Source organism: Canis aureus, chromosome 6 (assembly GCF_053574225.1).
Source record: "Canis aureus isolate CA01 chromosome 6, VMU_Caureus_v.1.0, whole genome shotgun sequence".
NCBI lineage: Eukaryota > Metazoa > Chordata > Mammalia > Carnivora > Canidae > Canis > Canis aureus.
In genome coordinates, this window is record NC_135616.1 from 75,400,255 (window position 1) to 75,418,618 (window position 18,364).

Below are 18,364 nucleotides of genomic sequence, written 5' to 3' on the forward strand. Positions count from 1 at the left end.
GTTCACTTAGGTTTACATAAAGTATTAAGATTCTGTGTCAGTAACTCATTTCATAATTATTTTTGGTTGTTATTCTATAGGTTCCTCTTCCGGTGCACGGTCCACTTGGTATCAGCTTTCTTTTCCTGTCTCACATACTTGCACTCTACCTTCTGTTGGTCTAGACTTTGTCATACACAGAGGAAGTCTGTATAGGCTTTAGTTGACATTTTTAATGTCTCAAAATCCTTTCTCATATCTTTTTTCCTCAGCCTAACCCAGTAGTAGGCCCAGAGAGGTTCTAGATGAGAAGACATTGAGGTACTTTGATTCAAGTTTTGCTTAAAGCTGAAAAAATGGGGAAAAAACAAAGAGAATGTTGTAAAACATCCATGTTCCAGTATTCAGAATTTACATTTTTGATATTATTTGTTTCAAATGCTTTGTAATAGAACAAATCATTTAAATAAAAGCATTGAAGAAAAAGGGAACTATCCATTATCCTATCAACCTTCCAAGGGAAATTCCAATTGAGTAGAATTTGTATTTTCTATTCTACTTTTTAGTATGTGTATATATGTATATATATATACATATAAATATGTATATGTATGTATATGTATATAAATATACATATGTACATATGTATGTAAATATGTATATAGATGTAAAGTGTGTATACATATATATGTATATATATACACTAAATTAGATATATATTCTTTAAAATGTAGGATGATATTTTTGCATCTTTTCCTAAACTTAAACAAAATTATTGTCTACTTGCAAAATGTTTTTCCTTCAACATTGTAATTTTACTGTGTTATAATCTACCTTAAGAATGTACCTTGTTTTATCACTTTGTTACCCTATTGGAAATGGAAATTATTTATTTTTGTCCTGATATAAAAGACATACTTCAGTGTTTCCTTAAGTATACATCTACAAGTGGAGTTAATGGACTCAGGCTGTGGATACTTTTGACTTTACAAGGTACTGCCAAATATGTACAGAGGTCTTACTCCTCTTTGTCACCACTTGATATTTTAATATTTTTGAATTGTTGCCAGGTCAATGGGTCAAAATCATTATCTCATATTTAATTTTGCTTTTCTGAATAATAGTAATATTGAGCATCAGTACAGGTATTTGTTGGCGGCTAGGATTTTCTTTTATGCAATGAGCATTTTTCTTTTATTTTGTATTTTCTTACTGATTTTAAGATTTATCTGAGTTCTGAATTGAATCTTCTCCTATTGTAAATGTTTTAAACTATTTTTGCTTTATTGTAATATTTCTACGATGTCCTTCTCATTGGAAGCTTGTGTTTAAACTCTTACCAATTTTCCTTTCTTCAATTATATGTGTTTGTGCATACCTTATTGAGGAATCCCTTATTTTTTTAGGTGCATAAAGATGTTCCTTTTTTTAAAGGATTTTGATCTTATTACTAAGATTTATGTCTTTAATATATCTGATATATTGTTATATTAGAGTGCTTTTGTTTGTCTCTATGTGGAAAACTATATCAATACTAAGAGAATTGGCTGTTCTATTTTCTACTAATACTTATTTCCCCATATACCATTACTAGTACCTTATTTATAAATATATCTATTTCTAAATTATCTATCTTGTTCCCTTGACTTGTTTGTCTATTCTTATTCTAATATGGAAAATCATTCTTATTATAACAATATCTGTTACTTATTACTAATTAGAAACATCTTGACTATTCTTAAAAATGCCAAAAACCAAGTACCTTGATAATTTTGATTCTATTTTGTTTGGGATTATATGAAATTTATAAATTCAGTAGAATTACAATTTTATTTATTATTGACTCTTCCTCTCATGAACATAAATGCTTCAATCTCTTTACTCAGGTCTTATATCAAACATTATTTAAATTATTTCTAAATAAGTTTTTTCCCTAAGTCCTTTGGGATTCTACTGATAAAACAAATGAGATCTATTAATTTATATATTTGAAGAGTTATACTTTCTTTTAAAAAATTTTTTAAAGATTTTATTTATTTGAAAGAGAGAGAGAGAACATGAGTGGGGAGAGGGACAGAGAGAAGCAGACTCCCCCCTGGGCAGGGAGCCCGATGTGGGGCTAGGTCCCAGGACCTGAGATCATGACCTGAGCCAAAGGCAGATGCTTAACTGACTGAGCCACCCAGGTGCCCCAAAGTGTTATGTTTTCTATATGCAAGGTTATAATTTAATTTTGAATATTGGTTTTGTTTCCAGCAATCTTGCTAAGTTCCCATATTAGTTCTAATGATGAATTTGGACATTTTATTTTTATAAATAATTACAGTTTAATCTCTTTTATTTTATTGCTTTAGCTCATAAACATACCTCTGCATGCTCCAGAAACAACAACCAAAATAATAGTCATGTAACCTGAGTTCCATTAAGTTCTGGGGTGTTTGGAGTCACCTTTTAGAGAAAGAGTTGGATATAGAACCTAGGAACTAGGCCTGGTCCCTGCTCTTCCTGTGCCTCTAATTCTTTTAACTTGATTCTAGATTTTCTGATTGGCTTGTCTATATGATTCTTCCACAAAAGGAGTGAAATCCATTTCAGATTTTTCTATCAGCTCACCAGCCTGTGTGCTCTGCTCTTTGACCTTGCATTCTAGCAGTCCTTGGGCTTTCAGCCATAATGCATAAGTATTTGCATGCCGCCCCCCCCAACCATGTCCTCAGATACCATTCTCCTGTGTCCTATCTCCAGCAATTTCAATATATTAAAGCCTTTAGTTTTGAGCTTTAAAGACTAGCAAACTTTCTGCTGCTATTCTTCAAGACTCTAAAGTAAAAACCCAGAAACACTCTCTTCCCTCATCTCCTAGACTTTTGGATTATCAACTGGCCTACCCACTTCTGGGGATGAAAACTGTAGCTGTTGCAGATACCTGGTCACTGCCCACTCATGATGACCTGCAAGGAGGGAAAGTGTTCCAGTGTTCCAGCCTTAAGAGCCTAGACTCTGTTATAAAAAGGTGTAAATTATAAATGTTCATGGTCAACAATTTTTATATAAGGGGAATACAGGCATCCAATCATTAGCATCACATAAGGAGGGTAAATTTAAAAATTGGAATTATTGGGGAAAAAACACATAAAAGGAGAGAAGTAGCAGAGCAATCTTTGTCTCATTATCCCATCCTCCTTTGACATCCTCAGGAAAAGTTCCACAATGATCTATATATTTATGGACAAAAGGGAAGAATTATGACAATAAAAACCACCTAGACAAGCAAGTGGCTTATTATAAATGCATGTTCTTAGTGTTGTCATCAGGGGATTCTTTCTTTGAGCTTACTTTGACTTATTGAGTCAGGGTCTTTACTAAGCTTCTGAAATGTGGGAGTAATTGAGCCTAAAGGGACATCCAGATTTATCTCTCCTAATACTATACTTCCCACTGCATCACCTCTTTATTATTGAAATGCTTTGAAAACATTTCACATAATTTAGTAGAAAACAATCACGTAAGAATGTCTTTTCATGGCCTTTAAAAATTAGGCTGAATGAAGTTTCATAAGGACTGTCCTCCAGTCAAAACCCTTGATCAGACCAATCCATCTTGCACTCCTATTTCCCAAAAGACTTAGGCATATTTTTCTGTCACTCTAAGATGGAACACAGATTTTTATTTCATTTTTCAATTTTCAACAGCATAGTCTGTGCAATGAAATTAAGAATAGCTTTTTGTGATATTGCTTGAAGGCATCAAATGTAATTTAATTGTACCATTAATATTTAAGATATTTTATTCGAAATAATTGCTAGTTTCTGCTCAATATTCTTATCATGTATGAATATCTTCCTTTTTAAAAAATATCTTCCTTTTTTATAGCAACTGACCAACTTAAGAGTTGCAGGAGGCCAGTGTTTTCTGCAAGAATACTGATGTATCCACATAGGAATAAATTTAATCACAGTACCAGAGTAATTTACAGATGTTTGGGGAAGCCTGGATACAAGCAAACAGTCTGCATAAATGGCCAATGGCATCCTGAACTACACTGCAAAAGTAAGTTTTGTTTTAAAGATTCTGTAGACCTTGTTACATCTTTATCAGAAAATTTCTCTAGTATGTGTTTTTAAATTAAATTATTGTAATATGTAACTTTTTAAAAGATTTTCTTTATTTGAGAGAACAAGAGAGAATATGAGGGAGGGATGGGGAAGGGTGAGAGAGAAAAGAGAAGCAGACTGCCTGCTGAGCAGGGAGCCTGATGTGGGGCTCCATCCCATTACCCCAAGATCATGACCTGAGCTCAAGGCAGACACTCAACCAATTGAGCCACCCAGGTGCTCCAATATGTAATTTTTAAGTTGATGATGAAGTTAGAAACTACTAATAACACCATTTTCAGACAAATATTACCATTTAAAAACACTTGCCTTCTGGTAAGGATGATGGAGTAAATCCATCTTTATTACAATCTCTTGAAATCATAAAAGACAAAAACTGTAAAAATAGAACAAAAAATGAATCTTCAATGACATTAGGAAATAACTAAAACCCAAATGACATTGTGAAGGATAACTAACAGATATTATAAATTCTGGATCAAAGTTAGAAAGTAGGCTGGGAAGAAAAATGATCTGATTAAGAAATTATTTTCCTAAGATTAAGTCTCATATTCCTCAAAGGCTTATTTTCAAATAATTTGAGCAATAGAATTATAAATTACAATTATAAAGTGGGTACCATGTTAAATTAAACCAGGTATAGAGAAGATAGAGTACTTACAGAGAAATGACAATAGAGAAAATAGAGTAACTTCTCACCAACAATATAAGAAGCCAGAATAAACCAAGTAATATCCCCAAAATGCTTAGAGAAAGTAATTGGAAATCAATTGTTTTCTAGAACAAAATTATTTATTGATTACAAAATAAAGACTTTTTAAAAAAGATTTATTTATTTATTCATGAGCGAGAGAGAGAGGCAGAGACACAGGTAGAGAGAGAAGCAAGCTTCCTGCAGGGAGCCCAATGTGGGACTAGATCCCCAGACCCAGGATCAAGCCTGAGCCAAAGGCAGACACTCAACTGCTGAGCCACCCAGGCGTCCCAATAAAGACATTTTTAAACATAGGAAAGATGGAAGAGACTTTATCACTTAAAAACATGCTTTGAAAGAAATCATATAAAATATGTATCAGCAAGATGAAGTATTAATTCTTAACAAAAGAGTGTTATATCATTAGAAATTGTGGGTAAAAAGTAGAATATATTAAATTTAAATAAGCAATAATTTCAAGAAAGTGAGGTGACTAAAACAACTAAAATGTTTTTATTTTTATTAAGCCTCTTTATTCAATATATGTTTATTTTTATATAAAGAAGAAATATTGTTCTGAGAATTTCAAGAATTTTAAAGCCTTTTCTGTGCCCTTGGAATGTCTACTTAAATTTTACTTACTGTGCATTTAGTAATTCTCACAAGTTTCAAATATTAATACCTATAGATCACTTTCTATAACCACAAAGAAATAATATTTCAAAGTAATAATAATATTTATTTACCTCTCTACCCTTCATTTTGTGGAATACTTCCAAATGACTTTATGTTATAGTATTTACAATACTAAGAACAATATGATAATTGTAAGAATATATAGTAAAACCTATGAGATACAACCTATCCAAAATCTGGAGTGACATTCATAGCCTTAAAGAAATAAGTTTGGAGATATCTATCTATCTATCTATCTATCTATCTATCTATCTCCCCAAAAGTTAGGAAAAGTAATTTCCAAATATTATGAGGCAAAATAATAAAAGCAAAAGCAGATGTGAATGCAATAAAATATTTTACTTATAGCTGATCCATGAAATAATACTAATTTTGGAAAAGATTAATAAGCAGACCTGTCTAATCAATTCTACTCTAGTCAAGAAGAATAGTGGGCAGGTCCAAATAGGCATTTCTATAACAAAAAGCAGACAAAAATACAAATATAGGAAAAATAATATAAGAATACAATTTTGAAAATAAGGAAATTAAAAACATAACTGAGAAGGAAAATACCATGAAAAGGGCATTTATAGATCTTGGGGGAACCTCTTTCTGGAGATTTCCCTTATCATGGGGTAGTTGCCTTGACAAAGCTCTAACAGCCCTGGATTTTGAGTCCATTTCTCCATTGGAGTTATTTCGCTCCCCACAATTGACTTTTCAGGGTGAGCCCTTTTAAGACAACCCATATTTAGCCTTTCCCATGGGTTCAATTCTATCCCCTGAGATTTGCAAACAGAGGATATCACCAGGGCAGCCATGTCTTTAGGAGTTTTACCAGACAGACCACTTCAGTTAATCTTAAATTTTAAGTGTGAGTCAGAGACTATTCCCTGTACCATTATATCCTTGGGAAAAGCAGTTGTTTAGAAGCTGCCTACTTTCACTTGGCTTAAGTTGGAGTTTCCCCTTTTCTCTCCCATGATAAAACATATCGAGAGCACTTTTTAAAGAAACTTTCCCTATTGCCTCTTTAAAATTTATTTATTTAGCTCCTCATATTTGTAATACTAGTTAATGGTAGAGGAGTATATTTTATAATCTCTTGGCATGTGCTATAAAGGTTATCATTTTACCTTTTAATTTAATTTATTTTTTGAGAGACAGCACAAGTGGGAATGGGATGGGGATGAAGGGTGGAGGATTAGGGACAGGGAGAGAGAGAGAATCTCATGCAGACTCCATGCTGAGCATAGAGCCTGACATGGGGCTCCATTTCAGGACCCTGAGATCATGATCTGAGCTGAAATAAAGAATCGGTTACCCAACTGATAGCCGGGCACCCCTGTCATCTCACTTTAAATCTTGATATAATTGAATTTGGAAGAATAGGCAAAGGAAATAAGAATATTCTTTTAATACCCTCTATTGTATATACAAACACATATGGATCTCTAAATATCATAGTTCATGAAAAAAGCAAGTTGCCTTATGATATGCTATAGCATAGCCTTTATGAATGCTAAAAAATAATTTTACAGACACTAATAATATATTAAATGTAGATTCACATGTATGTGTTTAGAGTAGAAAATAAAAATTGGAAATTACCCATATTTGGTAAGGTAGAAGAAAAAATGATGAAACTAGAATAGCAAAAGTAACTTTATTATAACTATAGAATTTAGTTTCTTTTATTAAGAAAAGGGAGAAGACAATGTTACTTATACCCTGAAAACAAGAAAAATCCAGATAAACTATAAAATTATAGTTTTTAAAAACCAGTCCATCAGAGAGCTAAGAAACAAATGAACGAAATTCCAGGCAATAATATTCTCTCCAAGGGAAAAAGAAAGTCACGTTGCTGCTTTCATCCCTCCTGGAACAGTAGGAGGATGAAAAAGCCATCAGAAACATAAAATAAGTAAAATAGCAGAGTTTTACAAGAATATTTACAAGTGGAATGAAGGCTGACATGACTCTTAAAATTTCTAACAGCCAGGAAACAAAATACATGTGTCATTCTTTTCTGAGTGCCCTGTTAACATCTAAAATTGAAATAAGGCATCCAAGATGTCTGTCTCCCCTCACCATCAACGTTGAGATGACTTCAGAATGCTCACTTCTCTTACCCTTGAGTTCTCTTTGGAGTCCTGAGTTCCCTTTCCATATAGTTCTTGGTCAGGTTCTTCATCATGACAAAATTTACACAAAAAATCTTGGAAAAAAGGCAGTGGAATTATTGTTTTATTGCTGCCTTAAAAATCTCAGAATTTTTTGTGTAAATTTCTTCAGTTCCTGACAGGCCCCTTCTCCTTTCTAGTCTACTCATGCCCTTATCGCCATTTGGGGAAAAAAATGACCAAAACAATATATCCTCCCACTCTCACTCCCCATGATGCTTTATGTTTGTCTGAGAGAGCTACTTAGGTGAATCTGGAATAAGACATACCTACCTATATGGAGAAGCAACAGCTTTAAAAAAAAAAAAAAAAACACACCTCTGTGGTACTTCATATCATGTACATTAAAAAATATTCTGTATCATTGATTTAACATTAGAAGCTAAATATGTTTGCATATTAGATAAAGCAGTACATAATGTTCCATTCCTCTGTTGCTAGCTGTCAGATTACTGATAATTTTTAATACTAAAAATGCTATAGTATTTAGAACACATTAACAGTGGTATTTAGGATACCCTAAATCTCAATATGAGCTAGATAAAAATTAAAAAATTGATTTATTGCATTAACTTGATTTTCTTAAAGGTTGTATTTGTAGATAATAAAATCATATTTCCAGAGTGAACTAGAAAAATGAGAAGGAGGCCTCCTGAAAATTGAGAGAAGAGTTTAATAACAATTTTGGGAAGAAATGGTAGGTACCTGGAAGAGATTAGGTGAGGAGAATATCAAGTGGCAAATATTTGTCACACAAATTGCCATTCTTTTTTTAAATAAATTTATTTTTTATTGGTGTTCAATTTGCCAACATACAGAATAACACCCAGTGCTCATTCCCTCAAGTGCCCCCCTCAGTGCCTGTCACCCAGTCAGCCCCACCCCCCGCCCACCTCCCCCTTCCACCACTCCTAGTTCGTTTCCCAGAGTTAGGAGTCTTTCATGTTGCCAGACTTATTCTTAAGAAAGACAATAAAGTCCTTCATTTTACAATTCAGGAATACAAGGCCCCAAGAAAACACTTGGTCAAAATCAAGACTGGAACTTCTTTCTAGGTTCTTCTGTCAGTGTTGTTTCAACTACACTCTCTATACTAGGTTGAAATTACAGACGTAATTACAGATGTTTGAGATGTTTGAGATTACAGAGGTCAACCTCCCTATTCCCCTGCACTGAGATTTCTAGGAGATGGACAGCAGGTGGTTTCTGACTCCCAAGATTGGCATCACAGAGCCTGATGCTCTTTTAAGAGTCTTGATGAAATCCAACAAGTATTCATCCTTGTGATTTTGTATTTAAATAAAAATATTTGAATATCGGGATGCCTGGGTGGCTCAGTGGTTGAATGTCTGCCTTCGGCTCAGGGCGTGATCCCAGGCCCAGGGATTGGGTCCGCATTGGGCTCCCTGAGGGGAGCCTGTTTCTCCCTCTGCCTAAGTCTCTGCTTCTCTCTCTGTCTCTTATGAATAAATAAATAAAATCTTTAAAAAATATTTGAATATCTAAACAGAAATTAATAAATGACACTACAAAATTTCTCAGCAAAGAGGAAATGAGACACTGAAGTAGGACATTTTCTACATAATAAACTGCTCATCTATTTATCGAATGTATCTAACCTTCTTTTCATGTGCTTTCCATAGCTTGTCTTCTAGCCTGTGAATCAGACTTCATTAACTGAAAATGTACAATAGCAGTAATATCAAGCTCATTTTTTTTTAAGATTTACTTATTTGAGAGACAGGGTGCGCACAGGTGGAAAGGACAGAGGGAAAGGGAGAGAGGGAATCCTAAGCCAACTCTATGCTGAGAGGGGAGCCTGACATGGAGCTTGATCTCATGACCTTTAGATCACGACCTAGCCCAAACTGAGGTGGATACTTAACCACTGTACCACCCAGGTGCCCCAATGTCAGGCTAATCTTTACCTCAGTAAGTTACTGAGCCAAAACAGATCTTAAAAGACCAGGCTGTTAAAGGTTGACTAGAATAATGACGCCTCTAGGACTATTATGACATATATTTCTTAAACCAATAAATAAATAGGGCAAATCGTAATAGAACATAGGATATGCATGAGTTGTCCTACCTCCCAGATACCCCTCTAGGCTTTCTCAGAAATAAATTTTGTTTAGAGGACTTGCAGTATAGAATTCTAGTATGTCTTCCTTCACTTGAAAAAATAAACAACAACCTAATATAAAATTCAGGTTTCAGATAGTATTTGTGTTTTGGCTGAATTTATACTGATCTTAGGTTCTATTTTAAAATAATTTTTGAAATATTTACTATAAATTATTGTTATATTTCAAGTGTAATTAAACCAAGAGACGTTAGCTCATTCTTCTTAGTTTTAAGAGAAAACAGTATAGCGAGCAATAATATCTATCAGTTTATTTGTAATAACTTTGAAAGGAAGTGCCATTAGACAGCAGCATTTGTCCTGGAAAAAAGTGAGCTAAAGAAGGACACAGTATGAGCCCAGGCCAGGCGGTGGGACTGTGGCTCAGATAATGATATTTTAGCATCCAAACTGACCATTTAAAATTTATCCCTTCGAACAAACCACGCAACCAAACAGAAGTTAATTCCTAATCAAACAGAGGCATTCTAATTACATCGATTGTCAGTCATTGTCATGTTTAGAAGAAAAGGCAAATCATAAAAATCTTTCACTGAGGTCAAGGTTAGGTTATTAGGGGAAGTCTTAGTCGGTTCTATCATTACTATTGCCATTTTAATTTTTTGTTGTTGTTTTAACTTGTTTGAATCACATGTACATAACTTTTTTGAATCATATGGTCAGCTGGAAAAAAAAAAACCAAATGGATTAATTTGGAAATTATACAAGAATACCAATGGAATAATGAATAGGAAATAGAAGAGAACACCAGAGAAATTTTAACCCAATGGTTATAACACAAACGTGCTTTGCAAATCATAACTATGTTAAGATAAAGTATATTTGTTACTACAGCATCATGTGTATAAATACACATATAACACACACATGTATAGAGAGTTACTAGTTATTGGATGTTCCTTTATACTGAAATATTATCTTCCTGAGCTTTTCTCCCCCTAGCTTTTATTAATCAAATAATTTAATTCCAATATATTTCAGGAGACATGGAACAACTCTGCCCACCTCCACCTCAGATACCCAATGCTCAGAATATGCTAACCACAGTGAATTATCAGGATAAAGAAAAAGTAGCTATTCTCTGCAAAGAAAATTATCTACTTCACGGACCAAGAGATATAGTGTGTAAAAATGGACAATGGCAGTCATTACCACGCTGTATTGGTTAGTAGTTTATTTCTAAATAATATGATTTTAAAAGTGTATACTAAAGAACAGGAAAAAGAACTTCTGACTTTTTTATGCACTGTATTCTGGAGCATTAAATTGGCACCCAGTTCCATCACTTTTCAAAACTGTTTATCTATGAGTTACTTCCAACAGTGACCATAGAAGAAATATTTGAGATCTCTACTGGATACCCACTTCTATAAAGTATATTTACTTGATATGCAACTTAAGATGTATAATGGGCAATTTGGAAGTAAAATGGTCAATTAGGATGTAAATTTGGTAACTGCTAGTATAAAGATGATACCTAAAGTTATAGGACTGGATGGGATCATACAGAGAGTTCAAATGGCTAAATAAGAGAGAAAGTCAGAGACAGCCTTGGAGACTCTCCATTAATAGTGATATAGGAAATGAGGAGCAGCCAGGTAGGGTTGTGGAAGAAAAACTAGGGAAGTGGTTCTAGGTTCTAGGACACAATTACATTGTGTGTGTGTGTGTGTGTGTGTGTGTGTGTGTGTGTGTTAGGGGGGTTATTCCACATCCAACAAGCAAGTCTTAGACACCTGCTGGGAGTCCTATAATTCAACTAAATTCTGACACTATCTACCCAGAGATAGCATCAAGCTTCATAGGTTAAGAACTCAGTGTTAGAAGATTACTCCTTGCACCCCTACTTCAGAGGCCAGTTACACATCTAGGTTGTCATCTGTGCCTCTGTCTATAGATTGGAGGTCCCAGAAACCCCCTCCTTGAGTTTAATCAATTTACTAAAGCAGTTCACAGAACTCAAAGAAGCATTTTACATACTAGATTATGGACTTATTATAAAAGGGCTTAACTCAAGAACAGCCAGATAGAAAAGATGTATAGGAAAGGGTACAGAGCATCCATGCCCTCTCCAGCCAACACTTTCCCATATCTCCATGAATTCACTAACCCAGAAACTCTCAGAACCTTGTCCTTTTGGGGTTTTATGGAAGCTTCATTTACATAGGCGTTACTGATTAAACTTTTGTCTATTGGTGATGGATTCAAACCTCCAGCCCCTCTTCCTTCCCTATAGGTCAGGATGGCGCTGAAAAGTTCCAACCCTCTAATCACAGGGTTAGTCCTCCTGGCAACCAGCCTATCCTCAGGTTACCTATGGGTTTTCCAAAATCCATCTCATTGACATCTCATGTACTGCTGTCGTCACTTAGGAAAGCCCAAGGGTTTTAGGACCTCTGTGCCAGCAATGGGGAGAAAGACCAAATATTTATCATAAATCACATTACCAGAGCTGGTGTCCCCGAAGCCAAGGACATATTGCAAAATGTTATTCAACAGGACAACAAACATGTCAAAGTCTGCCTACAACTAGACAAGAAGGCTGATAGTTGAACAATGGATTTAGCTCCCTAGAGTAACTGGTAACTTTGCTTTGATGTATTTCAGTAGGGGGCAATACCTAATGCCAGTGTGTTCAAGAGAAAATGTGTGGTGATAACGTCAGATCAGAGAGGATAGGAAACAAGTAGGTTTGCTCTGAAGGGAATAGGGAAATAAAGTGGTAGTTAGATAGGGGGTATGAATTAAGGGAAATTTTACCTCACTCAGTTATGACATTTTCAGGATGTATGTTGATGAATGATTTGGCAGGGAAGGAGAAATTGACAATACAGACAAAGGGGACAATTCATGGAGTAGGGTCTTTGCTGAATTTAAAGGGAAGAAAATCTAATGCCCGCATGAGAGTCTGAGAAAAATGCAAGGACAGTAACTCAATGAAGCAAGAGGTAGAAGTTATTTGGGATAAGATTATTTATTTGGCCATTTCGTATCTGTATCTTTGGTGGTATATGGAAAGATAAATCAGTGCCATGGGATGTATGCCGGCCATTCTTTTTTTTTTTTTTTAAGATTTATTTTAGAGAGACAGCGAGCAGAGGAAGGGGCAGAGGGAGAGAGAATCTTCAGCAGTCTCATGACCCTGAGATCATGACCTGAGCCGAAATCAAGAGTTGGGTGCTTAACCAACTGAGGCACCCAGGCACCCCTGTATTCCGGCTATTCTTAACATGAATTTGAAACATTTATTGACAGAGAAAGATGCCTATGGTATTATTTGAAATCAGAAAAATAAATGAAAAGCCGTATGTCAATCATTCACTTCAGTAAAGCTAAGAGTTTATGATCACGTACTGACAGGTACATGATATTTGCATAAAGTAACAGTAGTTCCAGAGAATAGAAATGGAAAGGGAGTTATTTATTTTTGCTTTATTCATTCATTCATTCATTCATTCATTCATTCAGTCATCTGAGAGCGTGAGAGAGAACACAAGAAGGGGGAGCAGCAGGAGGAGGGAGAGGAGAAGCAGGCTCCCAGCTGAGCGGGAAGCCTGACATGGGGCTTGATCCCGGACCATAATATCATGATCTGAGTCAAAGGCCGACACTTAACTGACTGAGCCACCCAGGAGCCCCTATCTTTCCTCTTTAAGTAAAAATTTTTATGAAGAGGGTGGGCAGTAGGCCATATAGAAGTAAATCTTACCTGTTCATCATGCTTTAAATAAAAACCATTCTTACTACTTATACTTGCATGCCCTTATAATACATATATACTGAATACTTAAGTGTATTTTACTTTAGGGTGAAAGGAAGCCCTATACTATTTTTTGGTTATCAGTTTATATTATAGAAATTATATCATGAGTTACTTGAGCTCTCAGATACCATATATGACATTGAGGATATAAGGAGATTTACTTATAGTATTTCACTTAAACTACATGTCGATTTTCTCTCAACACATAAATGTTATTTTCCAGAGTCTACACAATATTGTGGTCCCCCTCCACCTGTTAGCAATGGAGACATCACCTCATTCCCATTATCAGTATATCCTCCAGGATCAAGAGTCCAGTACCGTTGCCAGTCTTTCTATGAACTTCGGGGCTCCACAGATATAATATGCATAAATGGACAGTGGTCAGAACCACCAAAATGCATAGGTGAGTTCTTCATATTCTCCTGGAGTTCGATTTTTGATATTCATAGTGAAATTTTCATGGACAAATTTCATAGGATGTCTTTTACTTTAATTTAGTTGAAAATCTGTCTGACATTGATTCAAGCCACTTGGTGAGTATTTGGTGGAGCTAGGATTCAGGCATGGCAATCTGGTGCCAAATTCATATAGTTAAGCCTGATGCTCTGGTGGCCTTTTGTATCTACAGAAGAGACAGGGAGAAAAAAAGGTCAACCTCTCTTTAACACTACAAGGACTAGTCTATCATATGTCATCAGGAAAATACTCAGTAATATATCTTACAATCTCCTGGGCTTGGATAGATCTAGGTACTGAAAGAAGTTCTTTATGGTTGCCACTGCCTAGGATGGCTCCTCAAATTTAACCTTGGGCTTATTTCAGCAACTCTGAACAATTCCTGTATCAGAGATTATGGGCTGTAGAGAACATGCTGCTTAGCAGTGCCAGGGTGTGCTATTTGCTCAGGGGAATGCTACCTCTCAGACTGCTGAATTTAAAAACGAATGAGTGGACTCTGATCATGGGGGAAAGTAACTCTGCTTTCCTACAGAAATCAAAGTTTCACAAAAGTTATGACCCAGCAATAATTTGTTTGTAGAAAAGATGCTCTAAACAAGCAATATAATAGCTAGTAAATTTGTGCTCTCATTGATAAGTAGTTACCTTCAAGTATAAGGTATATTCTAAGTGAATACTTAAAGAGATGATTGGTTTTTACACATATTGTCCTCTTCAGCCCACTTTCTGAACTATATATCTGAATAGATGGTAATAAACTTATTTTTACTATAACATTAGTAAGATGTTAATACATTTATGTGCACTTTTTGGAAACAATGTAAAAAGAATCTTGAGTTGGGAAAGGAGGGTAAATAACATTGACCATAATAGAACATTTTAATTTAATCCTGTTTGGTATGTGATTTTTAGGCATGTAAAGCAGAGTTATTAAGAGCACAGGCTCTGAAGTCAAACTGCCAAGGTCCATATTCTGGCTCAGAATATCCACTAAATTATATGACCTTGAAAAAATTACTCAATCTCTCTGAACCCCCATCTGTGCTTAGTTAGCCCAGGGAAATGATGCATGGTGTTGAGAGAAGATGCGTACAAGTACTAAGAACAGTACTTGGAAAACACAATAAATATTAGCTTTCAATATTCTTTAAGAAATTTCAGTATTCTTGGAAAGGAAAAGTTATATTATTAATAATTTATTTTTATTATTTCTTCTTTCAGATGCATGTATAATATATGAAGGTAACATGAACAAAAATAACATACAGTTAAGAGGAAAAAACATCAGAAACCTTTATGTGAAAACGGGGGATTTTGTTGAATTTGACTGTAAACAGCCATATAAAGCAAAGACATCAATGCAGTCATTTCGGGCACTCTGTCAGGAAGGGAAAATCGAATATCCCATGTGTGGATGAAATGAGCATAGTTTCCCTGAATATAATTTTAAAAGTAATCCTACATGTATAAGTATGCATTATGTAATCAATTCTATAGTTTATTTTCTTTATTCTTTCAAGTGTTGTTTACCTCAGTTTTATTTTGAACTCTGGATTTACAGAGGTTCACAAGTTTATGAGCTGAGAGCAGGGCTTTACTTATTAGGTGGATCACATTACACCTGGGCAAATCAAAGTACTGGGTTTCCTATACATATAGTACCCACGGAAAGTGAGCCTGTACCTCAATTCAGTACTTAATTCCATCTAACCTCTTCCAATTGTCTAAAATTTATAAGATAATTTTAAGGCTTTCTAAGTCAACTTTACTTCCTCTTAAATAAAGTTGTTATGGCAATATCTATCACATCATAAAAATACAAAAACTATCACCTCTTATGCTTGTAGCAAGCATTAATATTAATAAGTCCTCTAGTATGAGCCTAATTATTCATCAAATACTAAATAATCCTTAAAGGCACAAATACACCATCTTCCAAAAACGAATAGAAGACTAAAATATTTATAAATCCTAGTGCAGAACTTCTAATATAGTCAAGAGGTGGTATAAACAAAGATAACTATAATTATAAATAAAAATTATGAGGTTACAATTTACAATTAGGATTATCGAGATATGTATAAATAAAGAAGATTGAGGGGAAACACAAAGTATAACTGTAATAATTTATGTGGTTTGAGGTTAATAGGTTTAAGAAATTAGAATACTTATAAATTTTTATATTTCCTATATTTTATAACTTCTCATTTTGAATTATATTACTTTTACAGTTAGATAAGAGTTATCAAGAACTGTGATTAGACACCAAGAAAGTAGAAGATGAGAATGTAAAGACCCTGTAAGGTCATGAGACTTATTTCAGGCAAAAACTCCATTATTTTTTGATGTACCATAGTTCAGGGAAATACTGAACAGGAACTTTTAGAAATATGCTCTGTGTGTTCCTGTATTTTAGCCAGCATTTCATAGTTTTAAAAAAAACACAGAAAAGACCTGCTGGCCAAAAAATATTTTAAGTATCTATGAAAATGCTGACAACAAATGCAAGTAAAAATTAAGGCTGGTGGATATAGCAATAGAATCTGCAATATGACATTAAAACATAAGCAAGTAAGAAAAAATAGATAAATTGGACTTCATCAAGATTAAAAACTTTTCTGCTTCAAATGACATGAATAAGAAAATGAAAGCACGGCAGATATAATGGAAGAAAATAGTTGCAAATTATGTATCCGAAAAGGGACTCATATCTAGAATTAAAGAACTCTTACAACTCAAAATAGAAAGGTAACCCAATTTTAAAATGAGCAAAATATGTAAACAGACATTTCTGCAAAAAAAAAAAAAGATGTATGAATGGCTAATAAGCATATGAAAAGATAGTTAACATCTTGAATCATTAAGCAAAAGCAATTAAAAATCAACATGAGATACTACATCCCACCCACTAGGATGGCTACAATCAGTCAGATAGTAACAAGTATTGTTAAGAATATGGACAAATTGGAACCCATATACACTGCTGATGGGACTGTAAAGGGGCACACCCAATTTGGAAAACAATCTGGAAGTTCTTTGAAAGGTTAAACATAGAGTTATCATAGACTCAGTAATCTACTCCTAGATATATACACCAAAAGAAATAAAAACATATGTTCATGCAAGCATTGTACATGAATGCTCATAGCATAATTATTATAACAACCAAAAGTAGAAACAACCCAGATGCTTATCAACATACCCAAAACATAGATCTTATATATAATATTATTTGGTTACAACAAAGGAATAAAATACTACTACATGCCACAACATGGATGAACTTCAGAAACTTTATGTTAAGTGAGAAAAGCCAGTCAAAAAAGATTACATATTATGTGATCCTATTTATTGGATATGTTCAGAATAGACAAATATATAGGGACAGAAGGTAGATTTAGTGGATGCTTAGGGCAGAAGTAGGGAGGCAGAGGCTGGTAGCTAACAGTGATAAATGTCCTCAAATTGATTGTGGTGATAATTGTAGAACTCTGTGATTTTACCAAAAAATATTACATGCACAATACATTTTAAACAAGTGAATTTTATGATGATGTGTGAATTATATCTCAATAAAGTGATAACCAAAAAATGGTGGCAACATTTTAAAATCATGACAAACACTGGGAATTAAAAAAATAAAATTAAAAATTAAGATACTATCAGAATTTATAATGAACTTATACGAACTCAAAGATTGATAAAGGTTGCTCCTAGCTCACACCGGCTACCTACTGACCTCTTGGTCAGGAGGAAGGCAAGTAGAAATTTCATTTCTCCTCCTCAATTCTGAGGGGGAAATTTTGAAAGTGAAATGTTATTTAAAATACATATAAAATGTTTTATTTAGAGAATAGGAAACAGTATTTTATTTAAAGATTTGAGAGAGAGACCACCCACAGGGGGAGGGGTAGAGGAAGAGAGAGAATCTCAAGCAGACTCCCCACTGAGGGCAGAGCCTGGCATAGGGCTCAAGCTCATGAACCTGAGATCATGACCTGAGCCAAAATCAGGAGCCTTATGCTTAACCGATTGAGTCACCCAGATGTCCCTCTAACAGTATTTTAAACTTGGATATTTGCTCTCCATTCTGAGAATTTCTTCCTTTCTCAAACTATTTTGTGGCACATATTTCTAAACAATTTGCTTGAGCAGCAGTGTAGTCCTTGAGAAGCTTTGCTGTCCTTAGGTAACTACCTCCCTCCAAGATGTAAAGAAAGTTTAAAAAAAGGGGGGGGGGAGTAGGAATGAAAATTCCAGAAAGAATTTCTTTATAGAGAGTTGTCAGGTGCATAAATTATGTGATATACAAATAACTAGAAGAATGTGATCCAGATCCATTTACAA

At 34.5% G+C, this 18,364-nt stretch overlaps 1 protein-coding gene across 1 annotated transcript in view; it reads left to right on the forward strand.

The window, feature by feature from the left end:
* CFHR5 (complement factor H related 5) overlaps window positions 1–17,679 on the forward strand; it is a 30,394-nt gene extending 12,715 nt beyond the window's left edge. The window contains exons 7-10 of the mRNA XM_077902332.1: window positions 3,853–4,029; window positions 10,774–10,956; window positions 13,779–13,961; window positions 15,239–17,679. Coding sequence (XP_077758458.1) covers window positions 3,853–4,029; window positions 10,774–10,956; window positions 13,779–13,961; window positions 15,239–15,435 — 740 coding nt within the window. The 3' untranslated portion in view covers window positions 15,436–17,679. The remainder of the gene's footprint in view (window positions 1–3,852; window positions 4,030–10,773; window positions 10,957–13,778; window positions 13,962–15,238) is intronic.
* Window positions 17,680–18,364: the final 685 nt, after the last annotated feature.